This window comes from Ziziphus jujuba, chromosome 12 (assembly GCF_031755915.1).
Source record: "Ziziphus jujuba cultivar Dongzao chromosome 12, ASM3175591v1".
Lineage (NCBI taxonomy): Eukaryota > Viridiplantae > Streptophyta > Magnoliopsida > Rosales > Rhamnaceae > Ziziphus > Ziziphus jujuba.
In genome coordinates, this window is record NC_083390.1 from 2,899,043 (window position 1) to 2,911,443 (window position 12,401).

The window sequence follows — 12,401 nt, forward strand, 5'->3', positions numbered from 1 at the left end:
TGTGTGTGTCATGGTGATCATATTTTTCATCAAAATGTTTGGCTGTAACTTGCTAGAAAGTGCACGAGTACATGGTTTAAAGTGTGAGAAAAGCAGGAGAGAAATCTAGTTAGAAAAAAAAAAAAAAAAAAAAAAAAAAAAAAAAAAAAGATCAAAATTCATAAGTAGCAAAACGATGAAGGTTAGAGTGGTGCTGATTATTGTGGGAATTTTTCTTATCATAGCTAACTTTGCAAGCTGTAAGAATGTTAACGGTGTTTGGAGGAAAATCCATCTGCTTCACCATCATCAACATCCCCTGATCTCAAAGAGAAAGCAGGTGGGAGGTGGTAGAGTCCCTTAAGAGGATGCTTTCTGTGATGATTCAATATGAAACCCTTTAATACAGGATTTTGATGAATAATCTATTTGTTCTCCGCTCGGCATTGTTTTGCGCTAAGCCGTAGGCTGTGATGGACACAACGCACATCAGCCATGGTTCCTAAATACGATGGAAACATGTCTGTAATAGATGAAAACTCTACCTTTCTTTCTATATATATATGTGTGTGTGTTTGGTACTGGCCATTTAAGTTGTTGTCCTGTAACTCACTGCCTTTTCATGTGGGATGATCTATGCGTGCGAGTATGAAATAAAATGACCCATATATGAGCTGCATGGGGATTATATTTAAACATTTCCTTAATTAGATATTCAAACGTAATTAATTATAAATGTCTCTCTTTGTAAACTAAAAATCCACATTCTCGAGGCCTTTTAATTCTTCTAAAAGGTATGAAGAAATTGTTATTCGTGTTGCCTTTATATACTTGCTTTGACCATGGAATCTCTAATACCTCAATTAGAGCCAATAGAGGTGGAACAGAAGGAGCAAATAAATCATAAATCAAAGTTTTCTCTCAAATCCAAGGGGCCAATTAACCTTAGAATCTCTAAATCATTGACAAACTAAAAGTTACTAAAACAAATATAAATAAATAAAAAAAAAGTAACAAATAAAGAATAAAAAATAAAAAAAATAAGAGAAATTAGGCACATTATAAATGTGTTCTCAATAAATGACAACCAATATCATAGTTTCGATAGGTCAGAACAACTCACAACTTTTATAGTAAGTGTTTCTATGGTATAAATAACTGCATGATTTATCATGTGAACACATATAAAAATGATATTTTTTAGAAAAATCATTGTCAATATCATTATGCAAAGATAACAATTTTTTCAAAAACCCTTAAAATTGTACGGACAAAAAATTATCTGTAGTAATATTTACTGGGTGACGTAGTTCAAGATATTCTGGGCACCCATAGTCTCATAGGATTTTTTATTTTTTTTATTTTTATTACATGAATCACATATGATTGGCAATCTATTGTGGTTGATAGATTAATATCATAGGTTCCTTTGCCCAGTAAAATATTTTTAATAGCTTATATATACTGGTATATTTCATCTGGACCGTAGAGTTTGGATTAATTATAAATTAATATTTTTATATTTTCAAAATTACAATTAGAACCTCTATAGCACTCCATAAAATGATATGCAATTATCAAAATGTTAATATTTATTTTGATACATAAAGCTAAAATAGATTTTGCATAAATCGACTTAGTCAGAACTTAACAAAGTAACTTTTTTCTACTATATGGTTAGCGCAAAAAATTACCAAGGGATGGAAAATTTTTAAACATAATTGTAATTATTCGCCAGATATCAAAAGGGTTTTTTGGAATTTTCTGTCAAAACAGTCCTATAAAAGACAAAAATTTATGTGTCAAAACTGTCCTCATCTTTAATTATAAAAATATCTTGTACATTAAATCCAATAAAAACGCTTCTTCAAGTAAATTATTACCCAATGAAAATAATAATAATAATATAAAAGAGAATGATAGTTAGAAAAAAGTAACAAAAGGGGCTTTTTTTTTTCTTTTCTTTTTTTTTGTTTTTTTGGAAAATAAACATGTGAAAACTTCATTACTGGTAAACATCATTTGATACATCCTTGAGAAGAGTAGGGAGCAAAAAAGGTGTGTGAGTTATCGTCCGTGACTCCAAGGAAATTTACTGGGAGCTTTAGCAAAACCTTTTCCACACTTATATTCACCCTTGGTTACTAAATTACTTGCCATCAAGCAAGCTATATATCTTTCTGTGTAGATATTGGTTTTTTTAGTGATGAGTTTGCTAGTGACTCCAAGGAAACTATACGGCTAATTCATGATCCAGGCACTTACATGGGAGGTGGGTGCTTCATTGTGGAAGATATTAAGAGTTCACTAACCACGCCATTGGGGACATAAACCATATATTATTAGAATTTAAACCTCCAAATAACATGCACTCTCTCGAATACAAGGGATTTCGGTTTCTGAATGTAGGTTTTACTTTTATCTACTTCCCTCTGTTTGCTCTGTTTTTTTGTTTTTATTTTTTAAATTATTAGTCCATTGCTTTGAACAATATAAAGTCTACCCACTAAATAGATAAACTCATAAACCAAACAAAGCCGTGACTTCATTTATGAGGTCCCAAGCAGTGACTTCTCAGCAACATTGCTGACGGTTTGAATTGTCAATAAAAAGACTCCAAACATTCACGGACCCAGATAAATGTCAAATCCACAATGGCCTTCTAGTTAGGGAATTGTTTACTTTTTTGTCTCCCTATGCCGACTTTAGAACTTGATGAATCAGCTTGTTCAGTTTACCAATTGGTACATCCATGGCTTCCCTTAATTAAGCTTTATAATATAATAACCATGAAGTACAACTTTCATATGCAAATGTTTTCGACAAAAAGCTCTCGAACCTATTTCAATCATTATATTATGAATTATTTGACTCATGTTATGATTCACTATACATTGCTTCAGTCCCTCATTTTCAAACTTTGCACTTGCTTGGACACCATATCTATAAATACCCAGCCCATCAGAGACATAGACGGTGACGTATTAATCTCCAGTGGAGGAACTTTTGCACTCGGATTCTTCAACAAAGCAAATTACCACTATGTTGGAATTTGGTATCACAAAATTCCAGGGCAAACAGTTGTCTGGGTTGCTAACAGAGACAGACCTATAAACGATTCATCTGGCTTTCTCTCCATTGATACTACAAGTGGAAACCTTGTACTCTACAAAACAAGCAGGATTAATCAAACAGTTGAGGTTGTATGGTCCACAAATTCTTCTTCAGCATGTTCACCAGCAAGTGACTGTGTAGCTCAGCTATTGGATTCAGGCAACCTTTTTTTGCTCCATAACATCAATAAACAGGTTATATGGCAGAGTTTTGACTACCCCACTAACACAAGGCTTTCAAACATGAAACTTGGGATAGATCTAAGAACTGGAGTGAATAGATTCCTGACATCTTGGAAGTCTGATCAAGATGATCCAGGAACAGGAAATTACTCTTACAGGATTGTCCCAGGTGGGTCCCCTCAGCTGATCTTGTACAAAGGTCAGATTCCATCGTGGCGAGCAGGTCACTGGAATGGGATTAGATGGAGTGGTATACCTGCCATGACCGGTAAATTCCTCTTCCATGTGGGTTTTGTTAATGACAACAATGAGATCAGTGATATGTGGGGTGTGTCCGATTTGTCAATCTTGTCCCGACTTGTTCTAAATGAGTCTGGAGTGCTTCAAATGTTTATATGGTACAAGGGAGCTGAGCAAGGATGGAATGAAATGTGGTCAGCACCAACGGATCGCTGTGACCAATATGGACGTTGCAGTGCATTTGGTCTTTGTGATAGTAGCAATGCTGCACGGTTTGAGTGCATTTGCTTGCCAGGATACGAACCCAGGTCTCCTACTCAATGGTACATGAGAGATGCAAACCATGGCTGTGTAAGGAAGCCAGGGTCATCGATTTGCAGCAAAGGTGAAGGCTTTGTTAAGGTGACAAATGTTAAGGTTCCTGATACTTCTAATGTCACTGTGATTAGTAGCAGTTTGAGCTTGAAAGCATGCAAGAAGGAGTGCTTGAGGAACTGCAATTGCACAGCTTATGCCAGTGCTAATATTAGTAAAGGAGGGAGTGGATGTATACTATGGCACGGGAATTTGACTGATACCAGAAAGTTCACATCTGATGGTGGTCAAGATTTATACATTCGCGTTGATGAGCAAGAATTAGGTGCTTTCTTTAATTTGAGAATTTTAAATCTTAAATTTTCTTTTTCTGTATTTACTTTGGATTCTTAACTAATCGTGTAGTTTTTCCCAGCCCAATATGCCAAGAAACCAAACAGTATGCTTGCCAGTAAGAGGACTCGTATCATTTTGGTAGTCTCTTGTGTCACAATTTTCTTCAGCATCACTTTCTTTGCGTATTGGTTTTGCAAGAGGAAAAGAAAAGGTATTTCAAAGTTTTTATTTTTATTTTTTTTAACCCTTTTGTTAGGCTTGCAATCATTTCTGTTTTTCACTTTCTAATTCATGCAGCAACTGAACAATAGGTCAAAAGTCATTATGTACTAAACAACATTTGATCTTCTTACCCTACTATGTTAGAAGATTGTGTGTTTTATAATTGCTATATGGCCTTTGGTTTAGTTGGTGAAATTACTGTAGTGGCATAAGGTAAATTCAAGGCTTCAATTTTCAAGTAAAAAGGAAAGCCAGAGACATAATCTACCTATATATATCTTTTGCTTTTATACTATCACTTGTTCTGTAAAAAGGAGCTGAAAAGTCGGATAATTTTGTTTTTGTGTGAATGACAACGTGGACTGTTCCTCAATGCTAATGTTACTTCTGAAGAATCATCCAAGGAGAAGAAGCTTGATGAGAGTGAAAGACATTCAGATTTACCATTTTTTGATCTAAGAACCTTAATTACTGCAACGGACAATTTCTCTGCTACAAAAAAGCTTGGACAAGGTGGATTTGGTTCAGTCTATAAGGTAATTAATTAAGTTAAATCATTGAAACAACTTGATTAAACTACAGCGACAGAGGAAGAAAGCTAGGGAGAAAGAAGGGATTTCAATGACATAAATATAGAAAACTGTGTGTGATATTTCAGGGTCAACTAGTTAATGGACAGGAGATAGCCGTGAAAAGATTATCAAAACATTCAGGACAAGGAATGGAAGAGTTTAAGAACGAAGTCACACTGATAGCAAAACTACAGCACAGAAATCTTGTGAGGCTTTTGGGTTGTTGCATCCATAAGGAAGAAAAGATGTTAATATACGAATACTTGCCGAACAAAAGCTTGGACTACTTCATATTTGGTAAGAATTTTTTAAATATTTTCACTGCTAAAGTCGTTCAGATGAAAATCATGAATATTATCATTCCTGCCATGCAAGTACATCTTTTACTGTGTATTCTAGACCGAGCTTTGGTGCTATATGTTCTAGATGCATCAAGAAGGTCCCATTTGGACTGGACAAAGCGGTTCGAAATTGTTATTGGAATTGCTAGAGGGATCTTATATCTTCATCAAGATTCAAGGCTGAAAATCATCCACAGGGATCTAAAAGCTAGCAATGTTTTACTAGATTCTGCAATGAATCCAAAAATTTCAGATTTTGGAATGGCTAGGATGTTTGGAGAAGACCAAATCCAGGAAAATACAAAAAGAGTAGTTGGTACATAGTAAGTGACTCAAATTCATTCATGATTCAACTGCTTAGACAAAAGCTAAACAAAGGTTGTAATCTTTTTTTCCCCTTCTATATTACTACAGTGGTTACATGTCACCAGAGTATGCAATGCAAGGGTTATATTCAACAAAATCTGATGTGTTCAGCTTCGGTGTTTTGCTACTAGAGATCATTACCGGTAGGAAGAATACAGGTTATATCAATGGAAGCCCCTTCCCGAATCTCATTGGGCACGTAAGTTTTGTTATTCTTAGTGCTTGTTTAGTGATGTCTATGTTTTTCATTTTGGTGTTCTGTTTTTAAGTATTTTTCTTAAAGTTTTTCCGTTAGCTTTTGTTTCAAATTATGGTTTCAGACAGGCTTAAAAAGATGAATAATACTAGATGTAGAAAATGATAACCAATTCAAACTATTCATAAAAGTTAAGCTCATTTTAGCAGATATTTTGTTTTGCCATTGGAAAAGACCGTGGTCACTTAAACAAATGAACATGGTAATGATTGATTATTTTGAGAGATATACTAAAAATGAAAATTCTATGTTGTTGAGTGATATAGATATGGGAATTATGGAAGGGAGGAACAGTGTTGGATATAGTTGATCCAATATTGTGTCAGCCATTTTCTGCTCAGGAGGAGATTTCAAAATGCATCCACATTGGGCTACTATGTGTGCAGGAAGGCGCAACACACCGACCAACCATGTCCGCGGTTATTTCCATGTTGGCTAATGATACCACGCTTCCTCCACCCAACACACCTGCATTCATTTTCAATCAGAAGACCTCTCATAATGCAGATGCTTCAACGTCAAGATCAGGCGAAGCTGTTTCTTTGAATAGCGTTACCATAACTACACTTGAAGCTCGTTGAGCTTGATATGTGAGGTTGTGACCTTCTTTTTCTTGTTCTTGAATCTATAACATATAGCATGGTAGGAATGATATTTTTCATAGTTTTTCGTAAGTGAAAATGGATGTGCTCATAGTTTCTTGTAAGTGAAAATGGATGTGTTCATATAAAAATATTTTCATATTTGTTCAATTGTGATAATTGACAACTAAATCAATGCAGTTAGATTTTTACAACTCAAATATAGGACAATTTGTCCGATTTGGTTAAGACCAAAAACACAAATGGTGATCTGCTCCGAAATGTGAAATCATTTGATCATTTATGTTCAAATTTTTTGTCATGTAAATTGCTCATTAACAAAGTCTTTGGACGCAAACAACCAAAAATTGCTTGAAAATTTTCATACTGAAACAGAGCCAAAACAGGGGAAGTGCCTTATTTATATGGCACTAATTACAACTACACCATTGTGTTTTTTTTATCAAAAGAGAAAAGACGAAAGACAGAAATTAATTTAAACCATGCTCCCATAAGGATAGTATTGGTCTTTGCATTTCTTGAACTCAGGTTAATACAAAAAACAATTAAGATATGTTACTTCCTGGTTTGGAATCAATTTCATTTATAACCATGCGTGCTAATGGGCTTTACCCAAAAAAAAAAAAAAAAAAAAAAAATTTATGCTAATGGAAATTATGGGTCAGTCGCAATGAGCCGATAGATTCATTTTGTTTAAACTCTTCAATTCAGTTGACAAGTTAAGTTACTTAATCAAGAAAAAAAAATAGCTAAATAAATAAGTAAAAATAAGAAGAAGAGAATTCGAACACATTGTTAATATGTTCTCAACAAATGACAACCTATTCATAGTCCTGATGGGTAAACAGAGCCTTTATATTTTAAGATTTCTTATGGGCGCTAAGCTTTGTAGATGTTATATCTCTTTAGGAGTGATTTGCCACTATCTATTTTGCTCATTTTGCATAAATGTTTATGTATATTTAGAAAATTACATAACACCCCTCCCATTTTATATCTGCCTGGAATATCAACATTCTATACTTTTTGGTTGCATTGCATATGTGCAAACAAGATGTCTACATGTCTATATGTGCATACAGATTCACATGCAATATGATGTTTTATCTTTTGTGATTTTCTATGTCCATGCATGGCAGTTTATTTTATTTTATTTTATTTTATTTTTTTGTGAAGATGAATATATTATTCATAAAAAAAATGTTGTAGTTACTAGCGTTTGTATGTTTGGCTATAGAAGGGGTTGTGGTTACCAAGAAGATAAACAAACACATATTGATTTAAATGTCTGAAAAGAGCTAGTTAGAAGTAAATTAAAGGAACAAGTTCTCCTAGTATAAATGAAAGGCAGTAAGAAAATGAATGAGTTTGATGCTGGTTGTGGTCTTAATTCTTCTCATGGGTAATTTTGTTAGCTGTAAGATTAATGCATCCATAGGACCTGAGCATGGTATAATTGGAAGAAAACTCATATTTAAGACAAATATGGAAGCAGGTAGACTACAGTCCCTTTGAGGAATAAGGGATATTGTGTATGTGAAACCCTCCCTCCAGAATTGCTATGATGGTTGTTCCTGTTTTCCAGCGGCCAGTATCCTTCTTGGGATATGCTTTGGCAATTGGCAACTGTTGTTTTAGCCAGGTTTATGTGTATATATGTTCAAGCAATCCAATGCTAATGCATATACATAGATATATATATATATATATATACACACACACGCACTGTTTCTTTTTTTTGTGATAATATATATATATACGCATGTATATAATTTTTTGAAGTGTACAAATGTGCAAGTTTTAACTTGCAAATGTCCACATTAAACAGAATATTATGTAAAAAAAAAAAAAACGTTAGATAACATATTGTTTGATAAGTATTCCCAAATTAAAAATTTATGAATATCCATATTATAAAAAATTGTACATGTGTATGTATATATATATATATATATATATGTATGCAGAAATACATTTGCTATAGTATTTGCTAGCTGTGATTCAATTGAGAGACCGTCAAAGTCAACATTTCCTATAAGCATCAGTTGTGAAACGGTGCCGTTGCACTTAAGGAATTGGTTAGGATGAGTCAGCAGTTAGTTTTCTATTTTGGAGGTTTATAAATAATGGCTTAACTGCAGAAATAGAAAATAGATGACAGAAGCTGTTAACTCGATTAAAAGGCCATTTTTGTTGTTCTTGTTCTTCTTCTTTCTTGTAACTCCTTTCTCGTTGGTTTTATCTCTTTCTTTTGGTATTGGTTAGTTCATTCTTAGTGAGTGATCTGTGAGAAAGAGAGAGGTTGTAAGGGGGTTCTCTGGGTTGGTTTCTGGGTACTGAAAAACAGATCTGATTGAGAGAAGAATGTATGTTTGAACATTGTTCATAGTGAAGAACTTCTTGGATGGAGTTCACCGAGGATATAGGTCACTTCTAGACTAAACCTCGTTAAAATTTGTGTGTTTTTCTGTGTGTTTCTTTCTTTCTTGTTGCTGTGAATGAGTTTAATATTGAATTAAGTTTCAAAAGTGGTATCAGAGCATTTTTCTATCTCATTCATAAGAAAGAAACGTGTGCCTACCATCAGTTCGAATAAATTCCTGAGTGACTGACCAGAAGGCTAAATAGGGTCGAAGGTAAAGTTAGAGGTCTGCAATGGAAAAGGAGACTTCCTTTTATGGAGGCAGAAGATGAAGGCAGTCCTGGTGCAACAAAAAGTTGCCAAAGCAATAGACGGTTCTTTCCCAGAGAGTCTCACGGAAGAGCAGAGGAAAGACATGGATGAAATTGCCTACAGCACCATAATTTTACATCTGTCTGACAGCATCTTGAGGAAGGTAAATGATTCTCAGACTACCTCTGAAATTTGGAGTAGATTAGAGGAATTATATTTGGTTAAATCACTGCCAAATAAAATATACTTGCTGGAAAAAAAATTTGGTTTCAAGATGAATCCAACAAAGGATTTAGAGGAGAATCTTGATGAATTTAACAAGCTGGGTTTAGATTTGGCTAACTACAATGAGAAATTCACTGATGAACATCATGCTGTGATTCTGTTAAATTCCTTTCCTAATACTTATAAGGATATTAAGAATGCAATTAAGTATGGAAGAGAGATTTTGACCACTGATATTGTTATAAATTCCTTGAGAGCAAAAGAGTTGGAAATGAAAATTGAGAGGCCTGACATTAGTGGGGAAGGTCTGATTACTAAAATCTAGAGACAAGTCTAGATCTAAGCCGAGAGGTAGAGGAAGGAAATGTTATTATTGCCAGAAAGAAGGTCATCTCATTAAAGATTGCTACAAGAGTATAAATAAAGAAAATAGAGAGAAACATTTTAAGAATGGAGATGCTGCTGTAGTAAGTAATGAGGATGACATTGGAGATGTTATGGCTATCTCAATGGATCAAACCAGTCAAGAATGGATTCTGGATTCTAGATGTACCTTCCATATATGTCCAAGAAAAGATTGGTTTGTTAATTTTCAAAACTTAAATGGTGGTCAAGTGTTGTTAGGCAATAATCAAGCTTGCAATGTGACTGGAATTAGAGATATTTCTATTAGAATGAGTGATGGAGTGATAAAGATCTTAAGCAATGTAAGGTTTGTTCCTGAGCTACAAAGAAACCTCATTTCACTATGAGTCTCAAATGAATCAAGTTTTAGTTGTAAATCTGAAAATGGGTCAATGAAGATCAATAAAGGTGCTTTTACTGTCATGAGAAGAATCAAGAGAAATGGGTTGTATGTTTTGCAAGGAAAAATAGTAACTGGGATAAATGCAGCAACTATGGGTTCAAATCAAGATGAGACTCAACTTCCCATAAAACGTTGGGGCATATCAGTTAGAAAGGCCTTCAAATTCTCAACAAGCAAAGGCTGTTTGGAAAGAACAAAATCAGTAAGATGGAATTTTGTGAGCACTGCATATTGGGGAAGCAACATCGGTTAAGTTTCAGCTAGGAACACATAAAGCTACCTTGATACTGAACTATGCACATGTAGATTTATGGGGACCAGCTAGCATGCCTACACATGAAGGTAACAAGTATTTTCTTCTGATTGTTGATGATTTTTCCAGAAAAGTTTGGGTTTTAAAAAAAAAAAAAGTGATGCTTTTGTTAAATTTAAACATTGGCATTCTTTAGTTCAAAACCAAACAAGGAAAAAATTGAAAGTGTTAAGAACTTATAATGGGCTGAAATTTTATAATCTTGAATTTGACAATTTCTATAAAGAAGTTGGAATTCTTAGGCATAGGACAATTAGTTATACCCCTTAGCAAAATGGAGTTGCTAAGAGGATGAACAGGATCTTACTAGACAGAACTTTGTGATTCAATTGAGAAATGGTCAAAGTTAACATTTCCTATAAGCATCAGTTCTGAAATAATGCCGTTGCACTTAAAGAATTGGTTAAGATGAGTTAGCAGTTAGTTTTCTGTTTTGGAGGTTTATAAATAATGGCTTAACTGCAGAAACAGAAAATAGATGACAAAAGCTGCAGAAATAGTTTTGTTGCTCTTGTTCTTCTTCTTTCTTGTAACTCCTTTCTTGTTGGTTTTATCTCTTTCTCTTGATATTGCTTAGTTCATTCTTAGTGAGTGATCTATGAGAAAGAGAGAGGTTGTAAAGGAGTTCTCTGGGTTGGTTTCTGGGTACTGAAAAACAAATCTGATTGAGAGAAGAAAGTATGTTTGAACATTGTTCATAGCGCAAGAACTTCTTGGATGGAGTCCTCACTTCTAGACCGAACCTCATTAAAATTTATGTGTTTTTCTGTGTGTTTCTTTCTTTCTTGTTATTGTGTATGAGTCTAGTATTGAATTAAGTTTCAATAGTATGGAAATCTGTAAGTATTTATGTAAATCCCGTCCTAAAGTACACCAAAAATTTCTCAAGTTGACCAAAGTTGATCGTCGTTGACTAAGAAATGTCAAGTTTTGACTTTTTGACTCAGTGAGAATTCTAGGTTAATCAAGACACCATTGCAAAGTATGCATTAACCCGAGTCCGTAGACTAGTAACACGTTGAAAATGGAGCTACGGTTTAAAAGTTATAAGTAAAACAAGTTGAGGTCCAAATTGTTCGAGAGTGCTAGAGTTGACCTTTTATTCTTGTAAAATTGAGCTTTGACTCATGTATGGCTGTGAAATACTCGTCGATACGAGTTCGTAGATTAGCGGCACGCTTGATCTAGAAATGTGGTTGGAAAGTTATGGAACTGTGAAATTTTTCCAAAATAGCTGTTATTATTCATCGATCTATGAGTGTGCGTGAACAGCGACACCACGTGTAACATGTGTCACGACAAGAAAATGCCACATTTCGGACAATTGAATATTATATTATTTTATTATTTTATATTATATTATTATTTTATATATTTATTTATTTATTTTCTTTTTCTTTTCTTCTTCCCCATATGGGAAAATACCTATGGGAATCTTTCTTCTTCCTTTCTTCTTCTTCTTTCTTCTTCTCTCTTCCCCTCCCCGCTCATTCACGGCAACCATTTTCCATAACCAATTTCCTCTCAATATTGGACACCCACCAAGAAATGTTTATACCAACTTGAAACCCACATTCCCAAGAAACCATATCCATGTTTATCACGCCATAAAATTGTCTAGACTCGCCGGGATGCCATGAAACTGGTGAGGGATGCATTTTTGGATCGCTGTCTTTCGATGAGTATGAGGTCGAATGGGTGGTCTTTGCCCACAAATTCATACCCGCTAAGTCCATTTCCAAGCTTGGATTGGCTCAAAACTCGCTCGTTTAGGAGATATGACAAAACCCATTTTGGCAAAAAGGTCCCGACGTGATTCCGGCCACCGCCGGTGTCAGTTGAACCAATTGAAGGTA

General features: G+C 34.5%; 1 protein-coding gene across 2 annotated transcripts; it reads left to right on the top strand.

Moving 5' to 3' along the window:
- The first annotated feature begins 2,682 nt into the window (after positions 1-2,682).
- On the top strand, positions 2,683-6,717 carry LOC125418419 (G-type lectin S-receptor-like serine/threonine-protein kinase RKS1). Of its 2 annotated transcripts, XM_060813534.1 has the most exons (6): positions 4,141-4,377; positions 4,782-4,924; positions 5,047-5,257; positions 5,387-5,624; positions 5,716-5,866; positions 6,190-6,717. In XM_060813534.1, exons 1-6 carry the CDS (start codon positions 4,272-4,274, stop codon positions 6,502-6,504), a joined length of 1,164 nt encoding a protein of 387 aa, XP_060669517.1. In that variant the 5' UTR covers positions 4,141-4,271; the 3' UTR covers positions 6,505-6,717. The 2 variants fall into 2 exon arrangements, with proteins under 2 accessions (XP_060669516.1, XP_060669517.1); XM_060813533.1 differs by lacking the exons at positions 5,716-5,866; positions 6,190-6,717 and having other exon boundaries at positions 2,683-4,155; positions 4,246-4,377; positions 5,387-5,625.
- Positions 6,718-12,401: the final 5,684 nt, after the last annotated feature.